Source organism: Paroedura picta, chromosome 7 (assembly GCF_049243985.1).
Source record: "Paroedura picta isolate Pp20150507F chromosome 7, Ppicta_v3.0, whole genome shotgun sequence".
Classification (NCBI taxonomy): Eukaryota; Metazoa; Chordata; class Lepidosauria; order Squamata; family Gekkonidae; genus Paroedura; species Paroedura picta.
In genome coordinates, this window is record NC_135375.1 from 16759050 (window position 1) to 16782959 (window position 23910).

Consider the following 23910-nt stretch of genomic DNA (forward strand, 5'->3'; position numbering starts at 1 on the left):
CTTGCCTCAATAGCTGAGGTACAGCTTAGGCCAGGGGCATTCTGGACATGCACAGATGGTGCTTCTGCTAATTTATTTATTTTATTTTGGAATGTATACCCTGCCTCTCTCGATGATGTCGAGGCAAGCAATTCTACAAAACTCACCTTTCTCTCCCTCCCAACTGCAGAAGTGCCCTTCTACTTAGCATGATGCACCAGCAGAAAGACATATTCCAATAATATCAAATGGGCCTCCCCCAGACAACCCCCCATGGAGAATGCCCTCTGACAGGCACCCTGGAAAACGGCTGGGAAGTTGGGCTTTTAATGTGCTGAGATTTAATATTCTGATTTATTGGTGGGTTTAAGGTTTTAATACTATGTTTTATTGATGTATTATATATTGTACATAGCCGTAACGGAGGGTGGTGTGTGTGTGTGTAAACAAATAAATAAATAATTTAAAAAGTCCACTTTGGCGAAAATTTAGCTTGTTTTTAAAAAGGGAGCAAAAAACGTTCTTCAAACAAGAGAAAACTCTCCTGAATTGTCCCCACCCACTCTCCAGAAGAAGGATTCAAGAGGGAGGAAGTGCCATGGGAAAGCTCCATTCCAACTCAGAATATGCAAGCTGCTTTCCTAATTTACCAGCATCCTGAAAACCTACTCCTGTACAGACATATTTACTAGGCATGCAACCATTTCACAGAAGTGCATGACGTCGGGGAAAAAAACGGCAACAAGAACGCTGCAGACAAGCAGAAAGATGCTCCGTCTATTTACAGTTTACAAAATGTAGAAAACAAAGTCAACCTTGACCACGTCAGGCGAACAGGCAAGCTCCCTGTGCAGTGCTGATTCCAGCCATTTTTTAAAAAAAGACTAACACACCGTCATGCACATGGCCAGCGTACATCCTTCTTAAGTCAGGGATTCTCGAGTGTTTTTAACGTAGGGATTCCCATGTGCTGCTGCTTATTAGATTTATAGGCCGCCTTCCTCCAAGGACTCAAGGCAGTTCACATAAAACAACCCCCATAAAACCTCCAATCCCCCAAGAACAGGTGGGCAGGTACAAAGCTATGCGTCCTGGCCATATTCTGCATGATCACGCCACTTCTGGGCTTTCTCAAAGCCTGAGGAATGTTTCAGGGGTTTCTTAAGGGTAAAAACATTGAGAAGGGCTGTAGCAGAGGACGGGCAGAAGTTCATGACTATTGCCCTCTCCTCCTTCGCAAGCAGAGCAGTGCTTTCTCTCAAGCTATTTATCTATTCTTCTGAAATGATGAAGGGAATTTACTGATGCTTTCATTTCTTCCCAAGTTAATGCATTTATTCTGGCAGTCACAGCTACTTGGCCACTTTGGTCCATGACGATCAGTTCTGACCCTTGGGCTGACGCCCTCCAGCGTTTTCTTGGCAGACTCAATACGGGGTGGTTTGCCAGTGCCTTCCCCAGTCATTACCGTTTACCTCCCAGCAAGCTGGGTACTCATTTTACCAACCTCGGAAGGATGGAAGGCTGAGTCGACCTTGAGCCGGCTGCTGGGATCGAACTCCCAGCCTCATGAGCAGACAGCTTCGGACAGCATTTCTGCTGCCTTACCACCCTGCACCACAAGAGGCTCTTTTACCTGACCCCAATTTAAAAGGCAGGCTTAGCCCAAAGCAATATGATTCAGCGCATTTGCAAGTTCCACGCACGAGTGAAGGACTGATTTCTTTTGCATCCTGAGTGTTATTTTGTTGGGCTGTGAAGAATGAGAACACGAGGCCTGCTGACTGCAAAGAGGTCATGAACGATAGGCAGCGAGGGCTGAGTTATCAGAAGGGAACCAAGCAATGCTTTCTAAAATTCCATTTCAATCATGTCTTCTCCAGGGCTTATGATTTTTCTACCTACTTCCTGTCTACAACGTCCGTCTTGGAGGCAAGAGAGCTTGGCACAATAGGGTGGACTTTTTAAGACAACCCCGATGCTAGTCGTCATACGGACTCTGGTGGGAATCCTGCGGAAGGGAGGATCAGCAGCCGTTTCCCCCATCCCTCTAAAAACCCTGGTCCTTAGGGAGAAAAGAATCCACTTTGGAGAAACCTGCCTTAAGAGGTTGCTGGTCTTCACAAGACTTTCCGACACTCAGTCTTCAACTCCTTGCAAACACACCCCGAACAGCCCAGCCAAGAGGCCTTCAACTCTCTGGCTGCCGTGCCAAACAGACAAAAACATCACACTCTTCCAGCGGAAACCACCCACGAACTTCGGACAAACCCAAGCCTGCCATTTGATTTGATTTGAGGCCCAGCCTTCGAACGTACCCGCTTAAAGTCATTCATATTTGTCGCTTGGACTGGCGTTCCGATGAATGTGAAATACGTGATTCTCGTTGTCTCCTCGTCTCCTTGATTGCACTGGACAAATAACTGAAACGTAGAAGATTGATTTATTTTATCATTTACATCACTAATAGATGAGAATGGTATTGGTTTCCCGCCTTCTCTTTGTGGACTCGGGGCGGGTTACGTCCTAACTAAAATGCATTTACTTCAAGGAGGAGGAGGAGGAGAAGATGAAGAGTTGGTTCTTATATGCCGCTTTTCTCTACCCGAAGGAGGCTCAAAGCTGCTTCCATTCACCTTCCCTTTCCTCTCCCCACAACAGACACCCTGTAAGATGGGTGAGGCTGAGAGAGCCCTGTTATTACTGCTCAGTTAGAACAGTTTTATCAGTGCTGTGACGAGCCCAAGGTCTCCCAGCTGGTGGCATGTGGGGGAGTGCAGAATCGAACCCGGCATGCCAGATTAGAAGTCCGCGCTCCTAACCACTGCACCAAACTGGCAGACGGGGTTGCATCCAGATGGAGTTCCCCACCGGCAGATCTCTCCTGCTTCCGACTGCAACTCATCGATTTACGTGAAGTGCTGTTGTCAGGGGAATAAAGGACCCTGGGGAAGGAGATGATGAGTGTCTGCAGTGGGAAAAGGGACTGGGTTCGAGTGGCCAATTTTGCCTGGGTCCGGTCCAAGCTGTCCACAGCTGAGTGACAATTCTCAACAGGCCACTTCAAATACACTGACGGAAACACATTTGAGATAAACGGCAGGATCTGACCCTACTGGAGGTACTCAGAATGATGGCAGCCCGTGGTTGAACCCTCCCCCCCAAAGAAGTAGTCAGAAGGGAGAACGACAAGGGGGGAAATCTAGACCCAGAAAGAAGCTTCTTAACAGGAGAACATAGGGAGAATCACCCATTAACGCATACCATGCATGAAGCGATGGCAGCATGGTCCATGGGAGCAGGCCCAACCTTCAAACATTAGAGAACACAAAACAAAGGCCCAGTGGTGATGAATTGGACGCGCATGCTGGATATTCTTGAGCTTTGCATGAGAATGATGCCCACCAGGGCTGTTTAGTAGGCTCAACAACAAAGGATTGCTCTGCTGCTAGAGCGCTCAAAGTTCTACTATGGCCGGGGGGGCCAAACTGTGACTCTCCAGATGTTCACGGACTACATTTCCCAGGAGCCCTTGTGATAATTGCAGGCCATGGACCACATCTGGAGAGCCACAGTTTGGCCATGCCTGCACTATGGTCTCCAAGTTCTACCATTCTTGGAGGTGATCTTTTGAAAGGCTCTGGAGGAAGACACCGTGAGAGGCCCTGGACTTACAGTGACACTGTTAACGTTCTGGAACTTTACATAGCGAAGCTGGATGATGCTGTCTTCTTTAATATCGTCCGGCGACAGCTCCAGAGCTTGAGTCGGCTCGCTTCTTTCGGCTTCTTCGAAATCCATTGATCGGGGGAGGTTGATGAACATCTTTATATACTTGGGACCTTGACCTGTGTTAAAATATATTTTTAAAAATCAAGCCATTTTGGAGCAGGCGTTTATAACTGGGGGAACTTTGAAAGTTTTTCTGTATGTCACTGGCCCATGGCATGACTTTGATCACGCCGCTCCCTGGAACGTGACACAAGGAGGACGGAAATGTGCAAGATCTGCAATGGGCATTACTGACCGGAATATAGAGGGTGTCCTGCAGGGGGCATTGGAAGAAATGCATATTTATAGCATAGGTAGGACAGGACGTTACTGATGGTTAATTCCTCCAGTGACCTGATTGGCTTAAGAGGAGGCTTCCTGCTCTTTTTACACTTCTTCTTTTGTTGCTGCCAGAACAGTAGTTGAACAACAAAAGAATGAGGGCAGCTGTATAGTTAGATCTATATCGCTCTCTTTCTATGCACGGTTGTTTCTCTTCATAAATACAATTATTTTAATATATCTAAAAAACCTGGTGCTTCTGTCTCTCTTCATAGTCAAACCCTGCTAACAATGAAGAAGAGTTGGGTTTTATACCCCACTTTTCACTGTCCAAAGGAGCCTCAAAGCAGCTAATAATCACGTTCCCTTGCTCTCCCCACAACAGAAACCTTGGGAGAGAGGTGGGGCTGAGAGAGACTGCTCTGTGAGAACAGCTCTATCAGGGCTGTGGCAAGCCCAAGGTCACCCAGTTGGCTGCATGTGGGGGAGGAGTGGGGAATCAAACCTGGATCACCAGATGAGAAGCTGTCAGTCTTAACCATTACAGCCAGCTGGCTCTGACAACATGGTTCTTAGTAAAAGGTAAAGGTAAAAGTATCCCCTGTGCAAGCACCGAGTCATGTCTGACTCTTGGGGTGACGCCCTCTAGCGTTTTCATGGCAGACTCAATACGGGGTGGTTTGCCAGTGCCTTCCCCAGTCATTACCGTTTACCCCCCAGCAAGGTTCTTAGTAGCCAGATCCAAATTACATCAATCAATAGAGCCCTGGAGAAGAGCCTAATGCTGGGAGCGATGGAGGGCAAAAGAAGAAGGGGATGACAGAGAATGAGGTGGCTGGATGGAGTCACTGAAGCAGTCGGTGCAAACTTAAATGGACTCTGGGGAATGGGAGAGGACAGGAAGGCCTGGAGGATCATTGTCCATGGGGTCGCGATGGGTTGGACACGGCTTTGCAACTAACAACAACAACAGAGCCATAGGCATTTATCATCAGGCTCGGAGTCTGAAGTGTGCTTTCTCAACCAGGGTTTCGTGAAGCCTCAAGGTCTCCTGACGGCCCTGAAAGGGTTTCCGAAGTCACAGAGAGGCAAAGTGGGACCTGGACCAAGCTCAGTGAACCTACGTCTTAGGCTTCGTATTATCAAGACCACAGCGGTGCTCAAACTATCGACAATGGGAAACAACTTCGTCCTGAGAAAAGCCTCTCCACTCACCGTTATCGGGTCCGTGAAATTTCATAGAATAAAGTTTGACAGGCTGATTAAAAGCTACGGTGATGAGCAGCTGCAGAAGGAGGGGAAAAATTAGCAGTGAGGCAGGTTTCAAACGCATCTGTCAACAATATTATTATTCCACAATCCTGTTTGGGGTTTGAACCGCAAAGCCTGTTTCTGGGCAGAGACAAACAGACCTCACAGCATACTTTAAAAAACCCACAATGTGGTGGAGCCATTAGAGCACAGATTCTTAACCTTTCACCAATACTGTCCACCCAGGTAGGAGACATCTCAGAGGCAGCAAAGGCATAGTGCTAATTTTGATCCAGGTTGAATTGCATTTTTTTTGGAGAACCCATTCCCCCCTCCTGTCTTTGTTGCTGTTTATTTATTGATTTTACTCGGACCCCAAATGGCTTACACCATCCTCCTCTCCTCCATTTTACCCTCCCAACAACCGTGCGAGGTAGGTCAGACCAGGAGAATATGACTGGCCCTAGGTCACCCAGTCATTTTCCACGGCAGGAGTGGGGATTTGAACCCCTGTCTCCCAGAAACCAGCTCAGAACTCTTAACCACTACAACACATTGACAATCAATGTGCCCACTCTGCTGAACTCTCCTGAGCCAATGGAGAAGGACCGGCTATAACGTAAAGTTGTTACTGCCATTATTATTATTATATACAGAATAACTCCGGTTTATGATTGTGAAATCAACCAGCTTAAATGGCCAAAACTTAGCCTAGGATTGCACTCGTAAAATGCACAGCTGGAGGAATTCTTCTCTCCTTGTCTCGCAAGGCCTCCCCTTAGAAGTCCAGATTAAATGTTCTCTGGAAGTGTAATACCTGCTCATCACAGTCCGATTCCAGGTAAGAAGAGTCTTTGCGTAAACAGTTATCAAACCCGTGTTCATCACTTTCGTTAAGGCATTCGCAACCAGCTTTGTTGACGAACGGCATCAGGTCCATCTGCAAGGAAGAGAGTGGCAGAGATTAAATGGCTGGCTGGCATATCTAACCGGGCCGGGCTTGAGTAGTAGCAGAACAAAAGATAAGGAGCAAAGCCCCAGTCTCCTATAAAGGCTGACGAGACCTTCACCGCCACGACCTTCCTGTCCATGTATTTTCAGAATTGATACAGCAGTACCAATTTTCTCCTTTTTCTGGGTCTGGGGAAAATGCATCAAACTTTAGAGGAAAGAGGAAAAGACAGGACAGTACCGAAACCTCTGTCCAAAGAAGTAATGGGTTTAAACGACATGTAGAATGGGAACAGCTAGATAGCAGGAAACATTTTCTCCACTCAGAGTAGTTCAGCAGTGGAATGGGCTGCCTAAAGAGGTGGGGAGCTCCCCCACACGGGCGGTCTTTAAGCAGCAGCTTGACAGATGCTTTAGGCTGATCCTGCACTGAACAGGGGGGTGGGACAAGATGGCCTGAATGGTCTCTTCCAACTCTAGGACTCCATGATTCTAACTTGAGGTACTACAGATAGAACCGGGACCTCCCGCATGTCAAGCAGATGCTCTCCCACTGAACAATGGGCCCTTCCGCTTGGGTCACTGTAACCCACTGAGAACCCTAAATTATGTTCCAGGAGGCTAGGGGATCAATAGAAATGTGACCTTCACAGCAACCGTGTGAGGAAGGTTACCCTGCGTGTGGGAAACTACTAGTCCAAGGTCACCCAGCAAGCAAGTAGAGTGGGGATTTGAGCTTGCCTCCCCCAGATACTCTAAGGCAGGGGTAGTCGAACTGCGGCCCCTCCAGATATCCATGGACTACAATTCCCATGATCCAGTGTTCTGGAGGGCCACAGTTTGACTACTCCTGCTCTAAGGGTTACACAATGTCGGTCAGTGCTTGAATGGGAGACCAGTGGGTTGCTATGCAGAGGCAGGCAAGGGAAAGCACCCTCTGCTGCTTATTCTCCTGCTGTGATTTAGAGCAGGGGTAGTCAACCTGTGGTCCTCCAGATGTCCATGGACTACAATTCCCATGAGCCCCTGCCATCAAACGCTGGCAGGGGCTCATGAGAATTGTAGTCCATGGACACCTGGAGGACCACAGGTTGACTACCCCTGATTTAGAGCACTTCCTGCTGCCACATTCCTTTCAGCCAATGGTCGTACCCGATTTCTCCAGGACTGAGAGCGGCCTATAAGGAGACATCGTCTCCAGAATCACATCTATTGAAATGTGTTGTTTTGCCCTCAAGTCACAGTGAACTTAGGGAAACCCAGTCAAAAGTTGAGTGCCATAGACGATTTGCCCTTGCCCCGGCCTGCCTAACCGTCATGACCACGGCATCCCTTGGCGGTCACACTGCTTAGCTTCTGAGATCAGGCTAGCCTTGGCTACCCAAACCACAGTGTTTAAACTGCACTGTGGGTTTTTTTGTAAGCTGCTTTGGGTCCTCCCAGCGAGGTATAACAGAGCTATAGAAAAGACTAATGCTGAAACTCTCCACTTAGCCAAGGCAGGTTTTATAATGCCAAAAACTGCATTGCAGTGCAGGTAAGAGTTGGTGGTTCTTCAGAAGTTAAAGCTGCCATATTAATTAGCATTACTATTTACATTCACATTAAATCGGGGATTTCCAACCAGGCGTCTGCAGGAGCTCTGCAGCCTTTCCCTTCCTGACTGAATGGATGGCCACAAACTAGAGAACAGGCCACCGCCGGCCAGAGTGCTCAATGAGTAGGGCATGGGTGTAAGAATCAAAGGGGGAGATCAGCTGTGGTGTGGTATCGGGGTGTTTGGGCTGCCTTCTTGGTTTCTGCCCTTTCCGGTCTACATGAGGCAAAGCCACTGTAGCAGTAGTCAAGGTTTGTTTGGGGGGGGGGGAGCAAAAGAAGGTTGATGGGCGTGTGCATTTATGTCACTTTCGGGGGCGTGGCCAGCTGCGATCACTTCCGGAGGGGAGGGGGGAATCCCTGAGCCCTTAACATGTATTTCAGGGGTTCCTCCACAATCAGAAAGTTGAAAAAGGCTGCATTAGACCAGTGAACACCGTAGAATCATAGAATCAGAATAAGAGAGTTGGAAGGGACCTGAAGAGTCATCTAGTCCAACCCCCTGCACTATGCAGGACACTCACAACCCTACCGCTCATCCACTGTAACCTGCCATCCCCTTGAGCCTTCACCGTGGTAGAGACCACATTTGTAAACCTGAACTGGTACAAATTCAAGCCGTATTCCTGGTGGCAAGGGGAACATGAGCCCAGGGGCAATATTTACATGAGAAAGATTCAGCTGGGAAAGTGAGCTGGGTCATATTAGCATGAAAGGGTCAGCATCTATTCAGCTGTGGATTTAAAGTACTTCGCATATGAAAAGAGATGGGGGTTTGTTTTTGTATTTAAAGGAATTCTAGGTTTCCGCAAAGCTGCTTCCCCAGCTAATGGATTGGATTTGCTAATAAGGAACACAGACGTTCGCTGCAGTGCAGAAATGGAAGGCCAGCCATTCAGGTTTGTGGACTATTAGCAGCCTTGGCTCCTTGCTGAAATATTAAGTGCCAAGCCCTGTCAAAGGTTGCATTAATATTATGGTGAAGAGGGCAAAAATGGACCTCTTTTTTTAAAAAGCGGGAACATTAAGCCAAATATTGCTCAGAAGCTGTCATGAAAATGACAGCTCCAATTGAGTGTTTTGTCACATTATGGGTCTCATTTACATGTGTTTGTTACTCCAGCTGTCAGGCAAGGCTTTGATCTGTAGGGTTCAGGAGGCGAAGCTGAAGGCTCAAACAACTGGGGGAAACGTGCTAAAAGGTGTTTGCCGACAGCCAGCCGCCATTTCTCGGAACCCGGGTTTGAACCCGGAGTCCGTTGTCTGACGAGACGATTCTTTGTTTCCCTCGTTATCTGAAGACGGTTTTAGGGGCCTGATATAGACGTAGCGCTGCTATGCTCCTTATGAGTTAAGAGACTGTCTGGGACATACACCTGCATGTGCAAATTCTTTCCCTTGTAAGTGTTGATGGACATACAGCATGGAACGTTGAACCAGGTACTCCAAGGGAGATCTGTGCTTGAGATTCTAGCGTGGCAAGGAAGGGTCCGGGAAGCAGGGGCAGTTAATGTTTTCCTGCCATAGCTAACAAGTTTAAATAGTTTCTCTGCTGAAAAGTTGAAATTAACTTATCAGGAGGGGTGGGTATGAAACCGTACAGCACTGCTATTGATCTTTCATTGTTGTGACCCTAAAAAATGGATAGCATGAGGTCTGCCCCCCCCTGTATTTATGGGACTGCCTCTTCTGCTATACACCCCCCCCCCCGCCTCACAGAGCATTAAGATCCAGCGACCAGAAATTGTTCAAGAACCCTGGCCCCAAAGAGGGAAAACTGGCCTCAATCAGTCAGGGCCTTTTTGGTCCTGGCTCCAACCTCGTGGGACACTCTCCCTGGGGAGACCAGGGCCCTCCAGGATCTTCAACAGCAGTAGGGCCTGCGACACAGAGCTGTTAAGAATAATAGAATCATAGAGCTGGACCTCCAGGGTCATCTAGTCCAACCCCCTGCACAATGCAGGAACTCACAACTTCCTGCCCAGCCACAGTGACCCCAATTTCATGTCCAAGTGATCCCTCCCATCAAAAATCTCCAGAATCCAGCCTGGCCTGGGAGAAATTCACCTACCATCCCACAGTGGTAATCAGCAATTCCCTGGGTATGCATGGAAAGGCCACAAGAGACAAACTCTGGCACATCCCTTCCTGCCCACCCACTCGCAATCTGCCTAAGTTCCTAAAACCTACGGCTGAGGACAGAAAATAAACATCAAGAAAACTCTGGCCTCCCTACAAAAAATAACAATACACTCTCCACAGAAAGCAACTTGCCCAATAGAATCGGGCTTCCTCTGCAAGGTTTTTAAATAGGCAGTTTAAGAATATAATTTAATATAATTAATATATCTGATTGAAATATCTGGGAACTGTTTTATCAGTGTTGAAGTTAATTGTATATGTCTCACTGTTACCCGCCCTGAGCCAACCGGGAAGGGCGGGCTATAAAAACAAGGTTATTATTATATCAGCCAGGCCTTGTGAAAAACTTGTGGGAGAGAGGAAGAGAAATCCCATACCTTTAGCGGTCCTCACTTCCCCTGGCAACTGCTTTCACTACAAGCTACCTTTCTCCGCCTCCCTCCCCAGTAAGTGGAGGTTTCTTTTTTTTTGGGGGGGGGGGACGAGCTTTTAAAAAGTCCCTACACCTTTTGTTTTTCATTTTCAGAAGTCAGATCTTTATTACAGTCATAGACCAGCGTACGGAAGTCGACGGACACAAACAGCTAAGAGCATCAAACAGCTAAAAGCATTTCACTAGAAGCATAAAATAGCTAAGACCATAAAACTGCTAAAATCATAAAGCAGATTGTTACAGCGCTTAGTAGAGATAACGTGCAGGAAATTAGTCTAATTAATCACTGTTCTCCAAATCATTAAGTGTGAATCATCCTACACTGAATTTCCAGCACTACAGTGAAGAACCTGGCAACACTATACATTGTAGCACAATTTGTATCTCTGAGCAATGAGGAGGTATAAAATTGTCCTGGATGCCCCAGGAAACTTATGTAACAAGGGTGAAATGAAAATGAAGCGCACATCCGTATAATACCCATTGTCAAAGATGAAAACCTTCTTCAGTGGCTGAATGAAAGGATTATTTTAAATTTTTAGTGTTTTTTCTTTTCTGTTACTGAACTATCTTAATATTACCTAAGTATTATCAAAAGGATCAAAGGCTCCTAAACCTTTAAACTCTCAATGTGAGATCTCCTAAAGTATACTCTGAAAATCTTAAATAATCCTTTTATTAAACCCCTTGAAGAGGGTTTCCATTTCTGAAAATGCGTTATACAGAATCAGAGCTTGCTCTGGCTGTTGAATTATCTGATTTGAAATGAAATAAAGAGAAGATTCTATATGTTTCAAACAGATACACCAACAGATTCAAAATGGTGGGCAGGGGGGCCCTCCAAAGAGCTGATCCTTGGGATCAAATACTTAGCAGGGTCTTCCCGTTCCCCCCATTCTCTCTCTCTCTCTGCAGCTCCAAAGGGATGTGTGGGAGAAGCATTAAAAGCCCTCACCAATCAGTGAAACATGAAATATTGTATCTGAAGAAATGTGCTTGCACAGGAGAATTCCTATCATGAACTTTATTGGTCTTAAAGGTGTCACTGGACTGAAAGATAGTTCTACTACCTTTATGGGGTAAGCAGTGAATCCCTGGAGCTCCTACCCCATCTCCTCTCCCTCACCTCTTAGCAAACTATCCAACAGCCCCTGAGCTGCAGGTTTTCTCCAATTCCAGAGCAAGTCTCCAGACAGAGTGTTGGATAGGTAGGCATTTCCTTCAATTGCCACGAGGATCATCCCAAGGATGTGTGTGGATAAACAAACAAGCAAAAAAACCCCAAACAAAACCAGTCCTGTGAAATTCATCAAAATATAATAAGAAACATTTCAACAAAGTTTGAAGAGTTGGTTCTTATGGGCCGCTTTTCTCTACCAAAAGGACTCTCAAAGCGGCTTACATTCACCTTCCCTTTATTATCCCCACAACAGACACCCTGTGAGATAGGTGAGGCTGAGAGAGCCCTGATATTACTCAAGAAAAGTTGGTTCTTGTATGCCACTTTTATCTACTAGGAGTCTCAAAGCAGCTTACATTCACCTTCCCTTTCCTCTCCCCACAACAGACACCCTGTGAGGTGGGTGAGGCTGAGAGAGCCCTGATATTCCTGCTCGGTCAGAACGGCTTTATCAGTGCTGTGGCAAGCCCAAGGTCACCCAGCTGGTCGCATGTGGAGAAAGAGTGGGGAATCAAACCCAGCTTGCCAAATTAGAAGTCCGCACCCCTAACCACTACACCAACAAAGTTTTCTTCAAGGCATGAGCTTTTGTTTGCAGGCACGAAAGATTTTCCACTTGCAGCAGCAGAACAATCTCAGCAGAACGTCTCTCGCCCTAGGAGGGTCACCGCCCTGAAAATGCTTCTGCAACCACAAACGCGTGACCAAACAACACAACACCTACACCAAGCCAGTCGCTAGTGCCCACTGCATTTCCGCACATAACAGGCTTTACTAGCAAGTTTATAATGCAATGCAAGCATCAGTCATTAGAAGGCATAATATTGAAAGACAATCCACATACATATCCTTTGGGAATGTCAGCATCCTCATTGTTCCCAGGGTCGTTCTCTAGATGCTGCTTGATTTTCTCTTCTAGCCCGACAGCATCAGCTCCTTGATACTGGTCGATTCGCACTTTGTTCCGGAAGAAAAGAAACGTTGGGGTCGCTGATATATTATTGGTTGCAGCTGTTCCCTAGATCCCCAAAGAAGAAGGCAACATTGTCAAGCTCTCTGGGGCAGTCGCATCCAATTTTCAAAGTAAGGAGAAGGTAAAGGTGTCCCCTGTGCAAGCACCGGGTCATGTCTGACCCTTGGGGTGACGCCCTCCAGCGTTTTCATGGCAGACTCAATACGGGGTGGTTTGCCAGTGCCTTCCCCAGTCATTACCGTTTAGCCCCCAGCAGCAAGCTGGGTACTCATTTTACCGACCTCGGAAGGATGGAAGGCTGAGTCAACCTTGAGCCGGCTGCTGGGATCGAACTCCCAGCCTCATAGGCAGAGCTTTCAGACAGCCTTTCAGCTGCTTACCACTCTGCGCCACAAGAGGCTCTTAAGGAGAAGATACAAGACACCTAAAGTCAATGACATAAATGGGGGGGGGTTGAGGTTTTTCTGGGCTGGCTGGCCGTGGGCTGGTGGTTTTGGTCCAAGAAATTTCAGCAGCCACAGTTACTGGCAAAATGTCAGGGACTACAATTACCAGACCACGGCCACAGCCCGGAAACACCACAACAAGCAGGGGACTCCGTCTGTGAAAGCCTTCAACAATTCATTTATTCGTCAATTATTCATCCATTCGTCAATCATCCATTCATTCAGTTTCAATCCCATCACTTTCTGAAGCGGGACTCATGGCGGCTAACATATAAACAGTAAGAACCCCAATAAAACCAATCAACCCTTTTAAAGTTGTCTTAAAATTGTCTGACGATCGGAGAGAATTGGGGACTATGCCTCTAGCTTGTTTTTAAAGAGGCTTAGTCCCCAATTCTCCCCAATCTTCAGCCAATTACCACAGGTCAGGGGTTCGTCGGATGGTTCAACGTTGGCCAGAGGAGGGGCCCAAGTTGTTCCTGACCCCGGCCTCAACCAAAGGTCTAGCAGAAGAGCTCTGTTTTACAGGCCCAGCAGAACTTAGACAGCTCACTCAGGGACTGAGCTCTTCTGGGAGCTCATTCCACCAGATCGGGGCCAGGACCAAAAAGGCCCTGGCTTGGGTTGAGGCCAAGGTTGTTTCCCTGGGACCATAATGATTAGCTTCGGGTTCTTGTGAGTTTTCTGGGAAGGTGACCGTAGCAATCAGTGTAGGGTGCAGGCAGTCTTTCAGGTATGCTGATCCCAGATTGTATAGGGCTTTAAAGGTCAACCCAAGCATCTTAGAATCATAGAATCACAGATTTATAAAGTTGGAAGGGACCTCATGGGTTATTTAGTCCAACCCCCTGCACTGTACAGGACATTCACAACCCTGTCACTTATCTACTGTCACCTGCCACCCCCTTGAGCCTTCACAGAATCAGCCTCCGTCAGATGGCTATCTGGCCTCTGTTTAAAAATCTCCAAAGATCTTGATCTTCAGTTAATTCCCACATAACATAGCAGCTACACTCTACAAAAATCAATGGGATGCCCAGTAAATACATTTCAAATAAGGGAAAATATTGATTAACTGCCGGATTGGGTTTATTTGCACGTAACCACATCAACCAGAACCGCCACCACTCACCTGACACTGATGCACGTCGACTTCCAGAAAGGTGGCCTGGGGATATTTATTGCTCAGAGCATTAAAAGCAGGAGCTATCCTTAAACATGGCCCACATCTGTCCGGGGAAAAAACAAGAAAGCATATGAACACCCCCCACATTCATTACTTTAGGAATGGAAATGATTACACATGGAAGCCTGGGAAAAAATGAAATTTTGGAGAGGACGGAAGAGACTCCCATGAAATATTTTCTCTTTTGGAATGAGTGTAATGGTCCTGAAGACAAGGTGGGCAACGCTGTAGACAGATACAGCTCTTAAATCCAACATGCATTTCTACACCTAGAAGGATATCTGAGCTTCATGAAGGGAGCAAGCAGGGCTTTCATTCCTTCTCAACAGTTGGATGCCTTCTGTTGTTCTTTCCACCTCTCCAGAGAAAAACAGAACCTTTCCAAGGCAAATGGTACAATAAATTTTATATATCAATAATTTTTTTAAGGACCAACTGAGGTTGGTCCTTAAAAAAATTATTGATATATAAAATTTATTGTACCAATTGCCTTGGAAAGGTTCTGTTTTTCTCTGTATATGTTTTGAACCTTTCTTCCTTTTTCGTATTGTACTTTCCACCTCTCCATCAAACCACAAGAAACATGTACCCACAAACAGGGCAAAAAGTCGCTTATTACTCTACCCTTCAGGAAAGGGGGGGGAGAGATCAAAAAGGGGAGGCAGAAGTTGCACCAAAGCCTCAGAGGGAAACGACAAGCTTCATTGAGAACTTGGCACCCTCTAGATTTTTTTTAAAGGTAAAAGGTATAGGTTTCCCCTGTGCAAGCACCAGGTCCTGTCTGACCCTTGGGGTGACGCCCTCTAGCGTTTTCATGGCAGACTCAATACAGGGTGGTTTGCCAGTGCCTTCCCCAAGGTACGTGGCCTAAAAGAACATAAGATGCATCAGCTCAGTTTTCTCTCAAATATCAGCTACATTTGCAATTTCACTTGTATAAAAACGAAGGCATTAAGAAACACAGAGATGGCCATACAGGCCATCTAGTCCAATTTCCTGCTCAATGCAGGATCAGTCTTAAGCATCCAGTATAAGGATCTGTAAAGCTGCTGACTGTCAGTTAGGAGACGCTCACAACCTCCTAGGCAGTCGATTTAATTGGTGAACTACTAAATTCCACCCCCCCCCTGATATCTAGCCAGCACATGTAGTTTTATGTCATTACTGTAGGCCTTATCCTCTGCTGCCAACAGGAATGGCTCACTGCCCTCCTCCAAGTGACAACCTTTCAGAGACTCCAAGAGAGCCATCCTGTTCCCTCTCAGCCTCCTCTTCTCCAGGCTGAACATTCGCAAGTCCCCCAGTCTTTCCTCACAGGGCTTGGTCCCCAGGTCCTGGATCGTCCTTGTCACCCTCCTCTGCACCTTCTCAATTTTGACCATATCCTTTTTGAATTTATGCTTGAATTCCACAAATATGTCAAATATTGCAATTGTATATGCTAACTACATTATAAATTATGCATTTTATGTTGCTAAAGTAGTAAAATTAGCTTCGATACCGAAATTTGCAATTAGGTTTTGACAGGAGAGTAAGTATTGCATATATTTCAAGTTTTCCTTGAATTTTCATTTTTTTCTGGGGAGGAGAAAAAAAGTGTTTTTCCCCCTATGTCTTCCCAATTTCCCCAAACTTTATATGTCTAGGAGGAATCCTTAGATTGAAAGAACACATAACCGAATTCAGAACGTCATCCAAACAACACCTGAGCATTGACTCCTCTCCTCTCACCCCCCACGCCAATGCTCAGGTGAATAAATTGGGTTCCAGGGTGTTGCGGGTCTCCCTGTGCCAGTCCAGTAACTTCCACTCCTAGACACTCCAGGTCCTAGACACAGGAAAACATGCAGCACAAGAGGGTCACATTTGAGCTAAATCTCTCCGATTGTGGAAGGAGACGCGTGAAAAAGTTTTTGGCAGGATCCGTGCATTTGGCACGACGTCAAGCTTCAGAGAAGACATCCAAGTGAATCATTGTCCCAGTCAGGCGCAGAATGAAAGCTCGCCAGTGGAGCCTTTGAAACAGAATCCGTTTCTATATTGGCATCCCGCAGGGATCTCTAACCTTACTAGAAACGGATATTTGTCATCTTAGACGGTTAGGAATTAGAAACTTTAGTGGTTTTTTTTTTTTTAAACGCTTCTCTCTAGGGCTCAAGGACTATAACCAACTTGAAAGCCACAAGGCCAGAAACTGTTTTCTGAAATAATACTACCCAAGTGCTCAGTGTGTTTCAGTTTTCTGGTGATGTAACATCTCTCGCTTATTAAAACAGGCCACCACCTTGGGAACGCAATAGATCACTTTCTCGGTCAATCTGAAGAGTACAAAAACAAGCCCATGAGGAGAAGACAGCTGTAACAATGCCTCAGATCTCCTGTCACATGCACATCCCTGGCCAATTTGAGCATGTACACAACATGTGACCCATGCGCAAGTGCCTCCAGCACTTCCAGATCGCAGATTTGGACGGGACTTACTAGCTAGCTTTAAATTGTTCTCACCCTCTGGCCAGAATGGAAGGAGAGAGGCAGATCACGGAATCGTTGAATTGGAAGGGATCTCCAAGGTTCTCTAAGGTTTGCCCATTGCTGGCAAAAACCATCTTTAGACCTGCGAGAGCCCGGCAACTACCGACCTGTTTCACATCTAGAGTTCTTGGGGGAAATGGTTGGAAGGGTTGTCGCAGACCAAATACCAGCATTCCTGGAAGAAGTTTCAGTCCTAGACACATCCCAGTCAGGTTTCTGGCCTGGCCATGGGGTAGAAACAGCGCTAGTTGCCCTGATGGGCAGCCTCCATTGCTAGGATGGGGGCCGGTCGGCGCTGCTCATACTATTGGACCTTTCAACAGCGTTTGACACAATCGACCACAAGCTTCTCGCTCACTGCCTTGCCAATGCCGGAATACGGGGGACAGCCCTTCAATGGCTGATCTCCTTTCTTCGGGGCTGCAGACAGAGGGTAGCAATAGGAGAGAGGTCTTCAAGCCACCACCAACTGACATGCGGAGTCCCGCAAGGAGCCGTCCTCTCTCCAATGCTATTTAATATCTTCATGCGACCTCTTGCCCAACTGATATAGAAATTCAGGCTGGGATGTCACCAATAGGCAGATGACACCCAGCTCTTCCTCCTGATGGATAACTGTCCTGATTCTCCCCCAGAGCATTAGCCAGCTGCCTGGTAGAGTCATCTGAAACTCAATCATCCAAAGACCGAGGTATTATGGCTAGGCAGGAAGGGTCCAAGTGAGGAAGCGTGTTTGCCCATCCTGGATGGTGTGCAGCTATCAGTGGCTCACTCTGCCAGGAACTTGGGTGTGATCCTGGATGCCTCCGTCTCAATGGAGGCCCAGGTCACAAGAGTAGCGCAGCTGGCATTCTACCACCTTCGCCAAGCCAAACTACAAGCTCCCTACCTGGCCCCAGAACAGGTAGCCACAGTGGCCCATGTGATGCATTTGTGACTTCCCAGAAACATGTCCTTTTACAGCTATCTCTCCTTGACAGGGATGAACCAAGGTCTCTCAAGCAAGAAGTACCACGATTAGTCACAGCAAATGAATGGAGCCAGACTAGAGAATCTTGGGTGTGGGTTTGGTAACCTGAATAAGAGTCAACCTACTAGGCGTTAAAGGATACAGATACACCCTAACTCAGCCTCTCTCAACTTTTGTACCATTGAGAATATATGGTCATATCATGTGATAGATATTTGCAAAATTAATTCACTCCCACCCATTCAGGAATTCCTTCCAGGGCAGTCAAGAAACCCCAGGGTTTCACAAAGACTGCTCTAACTATGACAAGCACATCTTCTCTGCCAGCTACAGTCTAAGGGCTCTTTCTGCCATGGTTTTGCTGTGTTTTTATGTCCATATGTCTTACCCTGCTTCATCCAAACATTTATTACACCAATGGAGGCAGCTGCTCAGACAAGTGAGAAACTCACTGGGAGGGGGCAGACAACTGACCGAGGATGGATGACAAGACAATCCATGCTGGATCAGACAGGATAACATAGTATGATAGCAACACCCCTCTGTCTCCACTTTTGCTCCGCAGTAGCTGGGTTGGGAGGTATTCTCCACCAGGTGTGCTAATAGCCACCGAGAGAATCATCCAGGGAGGTCAGGTGAAACCTTCTAAAGTCATTCAGGGCAGCGGTCATCACCATATTTTATGGCAGGGAATTCCTTCAATTAATTATACACTGGACAAAGAAGTACTGATGAAGAAGGAAAGAATGCTCTTCCAGTCCCTCCCGAGAATCCTTTTTCAATCTCCTGTACCACAGAATTATAGAGATGGAAGGGATCTCCAGGGTTATCTAGTCCAAATCCCTGCACAGTACAGGAACTCACAACTACCTGCCTACCCACAGTGACCCCAATTTCATAACCAAATGATACCCTCAACCACCACCAAAAATTCACCTACCATCCCACAGCAGCAATTAGCAATTCCCTGGGTATGCGAGGAAGGGCCACAAGAGACAAACAGTGGCACATCCCTTCCTGCTCACCCACTCACCATCTGCCTAAATTCATAATGTATGTTCATAAGCAACAAACAAACAAACTTGATTACTGTAACTCACTCTATTTGGGCCTTCCCTTGACCCTTCTCCAGAAACTAAGGTGGATTGCCCCAAAGAAGTACACCTGCCCTTAACTAGAACCAGGGTCTTTTCAGCCCTCGCTTCCACCTGGTGTAACGAGTTGCCAAAGCTCTGACAGAACTTGCAAAACAGAGCTCTTCTATCAGTCTTACAACTGAGGCCAGCAAAAAGTACATCAAAACAACTGACTGAGCCCCCCCCCCCCATTTCTGCCTTGTTATATTATTGCATTACCAGCAGACCAGGATTTAACTGGTCTGGTATTTTAATCTTGTTCATTTTAAGTTTTATGTTAATGTTTTACCGCTTTTAACTGGTAACCATTTTTAAACCTTGTTGCACACCACCCCAAGACACCTAGTCCAAAAGGGACTGTAATTGGAGTAGGGGAGATTATTGGATGGATTATTAGAGTGGGACCAAAGAAGCTAAATTTTATTCCTCAACTTTTAATCCCAAAGCGCCTTACACACAGCTTCCCTTCCTCTCCCCGCAACAGGCATCTTGTGAGAGCTCTAAGAGAACTGCTCTGCAATAACAGCTCTAAGAGAACTATGTCTGGCCCAAAGTCTCTCAGCTGGCTGCATGTGGTTGAGCAGGGAATCAAATCCGGCTCTCCAGATTAGAGTCTGCTGCTCTAAACCACTACACCAGGGGTAGTCAAACTGCGGCCCTCCAGATGTCCATGGACTACAATTCCCAGGAGCCCCCTGCCAGCATTCCCCCTGCCATGGGAATTGTAGTCCATGGACATCTGGAGGGCCGCAGTTTGACTACCCCTGGTGTAGTGGTTTAGAGCAGCAGACTCTACCCCTGCACTACACCAAGGGGGCCCACCCAAGGGGGCCCACCCAACAATAATATAATAGCTGTCTTTTAATAGCCTGCCCTTCCCGATTGGCTTAGGGTGGGTAGCAAGAAGGTCTAAGCATACAAAAATAACAAAGTTGAAGAATTAAAACAATCAGTACATAAAAATTTAAATTATAAATTAAGATTCTGCCCAAGAGCTGAAGAGACTGGGCTTCAAGTCTCTGCTGGGCCCATGAGCTCTTTTCTGTTACTCAAGAGAATTCGAGCCCTGTCTGAATTTTCCTTTGTCGCATGCAATTAATATACAACTGAGGAAGACCAGCGAAACTAGCTGATACCTAGGATACTAGACTTGGCTGTGTTGCATAGTTACTCTTAAATATTAAAGATACGGAAGACAAGATGCTTCTCTCCTCACTCAGCTCAATATTGACCCCCTCCCCAGTTGAAGCATAAGACTGTTACTGCAATAGAAACAAATTCTTAGGTAGCATATAGGTATAGTGGTAAAGAGTGGTGGCATCTCATCTGGGTTTGATTCCCCACCCCTGGTCCACATGCGGCCTGCTGGGTGACCCTGGCCTGTCACAATACTCTCAGAGCTGCTCTCACATAGCAGTTCTGTCAGAGCTCTCCCAGCCCCATCTGCCTCAAGGTATCTGCTGTGGGGAAAGGAAGAGAAAGTTGCTTATTAGCAGCTTTGAGACTCCTCTGGATAGTGAAAGGCAGGTATAAAAAAACCCACCCCTTCCTAACTGTGTTGAAGATTAAAAAGATACTTAATAAAATGCAAGTCTTCTTTATTAAGCCACCAGGATTTTTCCTTGTCTGGAGCTAACACAGTGATCCTGGTCTAACAATCCTTTTCCAGCTTCGCCTACCTTCCAGGGCTGTTGTGAGGCTAACTGAGAAGGGAGAATGCAGCCTTCCCTCCCTGAGCTTCTGGGAGTTAAAGCTGGAGGGTCCCAGCACGAGGAATAAGTGCAGCTCCTCAAGCATCCTCTCCCACCCTCACCTACCTTGCAGGGGAGTTGTCAGGACAAAAGAGGAGAAAGCAGCCCTGCACTCCTGGGAAGAAAAGCAAGAGACATCCCAGCGAGAGGAATGAGCGCAGCTCTCTCTCTCTTTTCCCCCCACCACTCTCTTGGCTTCCCAAGCATTCTCTCCCACACTGACCTCCCCTGCAGGGCGGCTGTGAGGACATATGAGAAAGGAGAATGCAGCCCTGAGCTGTCAGAAGGGAAAGCGGGACAGTTCCTGACAGGAGGAATGGGCACAGCCTCCCCTTCCCCCGGCTTCCCAAGCATTCTCTCCCACTCCGGCCTACCTTGCAAGGTGGTTGTGAAGACAAACGAGAAAGGAGAACGCAGCCCCGAGCTCTCAGAAGGAAAAGCGGGACAGGTCCAGGCGGGAAGCATGAACGCAGCTCCCCCTCCATCCCGGCTTCCCAAGCATTCTCGCCCACCCTGGCCTACCTTGCAGGGTTGTTGCAAAGACAAACAAGAAAGGACAATGAAGCCCTGCGCTCCCGGAAGGAAAAGCAGAAGTCCCGGCGGGAAGCATGAGCGCAGCTTCCACTCTCTCCTGGCTTCCCAAGCATTCTCTCCCACCCTGGCCTACCTTGCGGGGTCGTTGTGAAAGCAAACGAGAAAGGAGAATGCAACCCTGAACTCCCTGAAGGAAAAGTGGGAAGGGTCCCGGCGAGAAGCATGAGCGCAGCTCCCCCTCCCTCCCGGCTTCCCAAGCCTTCTCTCCCGCCCTGGCCTACCTTGCGGGGTCGTTGTGCAGGCAAACGAGAAAGGAGACTGCCGCCTCCCCCGCCCCTCACTCACCCCCTCATCGTGAACTTGGCCACCACCAGGCGGGACCCTGCCGCGCTGAGCTCGCTCTGGAACTCGGCGTCGTTGGCGATCACCTTCACGCCGACCATCCCGGCAACGGAAGGGAGCAGCCGCCGCTTCGCCTCCGCTAAGTGCACAGTCACCGCGGGAGGAAGGGGGCGCGCCCAGCATGCACCGCAGCCGCCCCCCGCGCAGGCGCACTGCCCGCCCCACCGCCCTCGTCCCAGAAGGCCTCGCCGCAGAGAGGGTCAGTCGGCCTCCCTCCACCACCAAGATTAGGAAAGGTAGAGCGGCACGGAGATTCCGCTTCCGGTTACTTGGGCTTGAACGGAGGCCTTGGCCGGGCGCTCTAGCAGGGGCATCTCTATCAGCCTAAGTTCGCCTCAGAGCCGGGATTGTCGGTGATTCCGCAACCGCCATCTTGGGAAAGGGCAACGCTTCGGGAAACGGGGAGTCCGCTCGGCAATAGTTTCACCGTTTTGATCCCCCTTCTTGGAAACGAAGGGCCGGTTCGGTGGCGGTTCTGTATTGCCGGGGGAGCGGAGGACGGTAATGAGCAAACATCCTGATTGTGCGTGATAGAGGATTGTGAATACGGAAAAGCCGCGTCAGCCATTTTGGTTTCGGGCAAATTAGACCGACGCTATAAGATTCCCCCCCTCGGGGTCATCTCTCAATTTTTTTTTTTTTGCCATGGTTTGGAGAGATTCACAGTCTCCATGGCCACTGCCTATGTTTGCACGGTGTGCTATAAGCGGCATTGTTTCGGGGAGTGACCTCAGTTGAATGGGACCTCCGAATAGCCAAGCAGAGACGAGGGCTGTCATGTTGCACAGAGGTGGTGCATTTTGCCCCAGTGGAGACCAAAATAATTTCTCTATTATTCCCTCGCAACAATCGTATGAGGGAGGTTAGACTGAGCCTGTGGACTAGACCATGGCCCCATAGCAAGCTTCCATGGGAGGGAGGATTCAGACCCATATCTCCCAGACAATAGGATGGGAAGCTTTTGAGTGAAAGTCATCTATCTATCTATCTATCTATCTATCTATCTATCTATCTATCTATCTATCTATCTATCTATCTATCTATCTATCTATCTATCTATCTATCTATCTATCTATCTATCTATCTATCTATCTATCTATCTATCTATCTATCTATCTATCTATCTATCTATCCATCCTCCTTCCATCCTTTCTCTCACACACAGCAGCTGTGTATACTGTGGCATCATTTATGGTATTCAATGTCTCATTATGATGGAATGAATTTAGAGTCCGGTGACACCCTTAAGGGCAACTAAGTTTCATTCTTTTAAAAAATGTGTTGGTCTTCAAGGTGCCCCTGGTTTCCAGCTTAGTTCCACTGGATCAACACAGTGACCCACTTGAGTCTAGGATGGAATCAGTTATCCCAATGGCTGAGAAACTTATGTTTTATTTAGGCTACCTTTGTAGAGTTGTCTGCTGTGGCTTGGGAAGATCCTGGAGATTTGGGGGCAGCACCTGGGGAGGGACTTCTGTTTCTCCTAGATTATATCTGCCCTCCAAAGCTGCCCTTCTCTCCAGGGAATCATGTCCCTGTCACTTACGTTTCCTGGAGGATACCAGACCACATCTGGAGGCTTGCAACCCTGCTAGTGGTTCACTTTCACAACAAATTGGAAACAGTTGCAACATGGGGTATCCCCAATTGCCATCTCTGTGATCCTGTTCTCCTTATAGACAGTCATGTGCAGCGCACAAGGTTAACCACATACTGTATTGGTTCTTACTCTGAAATGAGTGTATATAGGATTGCAGGCCCAGTCAGACTGCTCCAGCATCATGTTTCACAAAGCGGCCAACCAATTCCTTCCAATGACCAACCAACAGGGCTCAGGGACTATGACTTTCCTCAAACATGGATTTGTAGCTCTAGCATTCAGACTGCGGTGTTTGTTGTTGGTTGAGCAGTAAAATGAACACAAGAAGGCAACAATGACTGTTTTGAGTTTGTGTGTGTGTATGGGGGGAAAAGCTTCATTCATACCACATTCCCTTATGAAAAAAGATACAAAATACAATGTTGCCAGCATATGACTTTTTGTAGCTATTTTTCCTCTACATATCTTTCTCTGATACATTTTTATCCCACTCTCTGCCAAGCTCAAGCTGGTGTATGTGGTTCTCCAGTGTGGTCTCGTGGTTAAGAGTTGTGGCTTCTAATCTGGTGAGCTGGGTTTGATTCCCTGCTCCTACCCCACATGCAGCCGGGTGGGTGACCTTGGGCCAGTCACAGTACTGCTAGAATTGTTCTTAGAATTGTTCCTCTCAGAGCTCTCTCAGCCTCACCTACCTCACAGGTTGCCTGTTGTGGGGAGAGGAACAGAAGGCAATTGTAAGCCACTTTCGGACTCCTTTGGGCAGTGAAGAGCAGGGTATAAAAACCAACTATGCTT

At 47.4% G+C, this 23910-nt stretch overlaps 1 protein-coding gene across 3 annotated transcripts in view; it reads right to left on the reverse strand.

The window, feature by feature from the left end:
• Window positions 1–21699, reverse strand: part of TXNL1 (thioredoxin like 1) — a 28382-nt gene extending 6683 nt beyond the window's left edge. Inside the window, exons 1-7 of one of the 3 annotated variants that reach the window (XM_077346852.1) lie at window positions 21459–21687; window positions 14137–14233; window positions 12430–12603; window positions 6101–6223; window positions 5248–5317; window positions 3655–3827; window positions 2298–2402 (exon numbers count right to left, since the gene is read on the reverse strand). In XM_077346852.1, the coding sequence (XP_077202967.1) occupies window positions 2298–2402; window positions 3655–3827; window positions 5248–5317; window positions 6101–6223; window positions 12430–12603; window positions 14137–14233; window positions 21459–21556 (840 nt within the window). In that variant the 5' untranslated portion in view covers window positions 21557–21687. Of the gene's footprint in view, window positions 1–2297; window positions 2403–3654; window positions 3828–5247; window positions 5318–6100; window positions 6224–12429; window positions 12604–14136; window positions 14234–21458 lie in introns of all 3 variants that reach the window. The other 2 variants (XM_077346853.1, XM_077346851.1) reach the window with 2 other exon arrangements.
• Between the last annotated feature and the right edge of the window lie 2211 nt (window positions 21700–23910).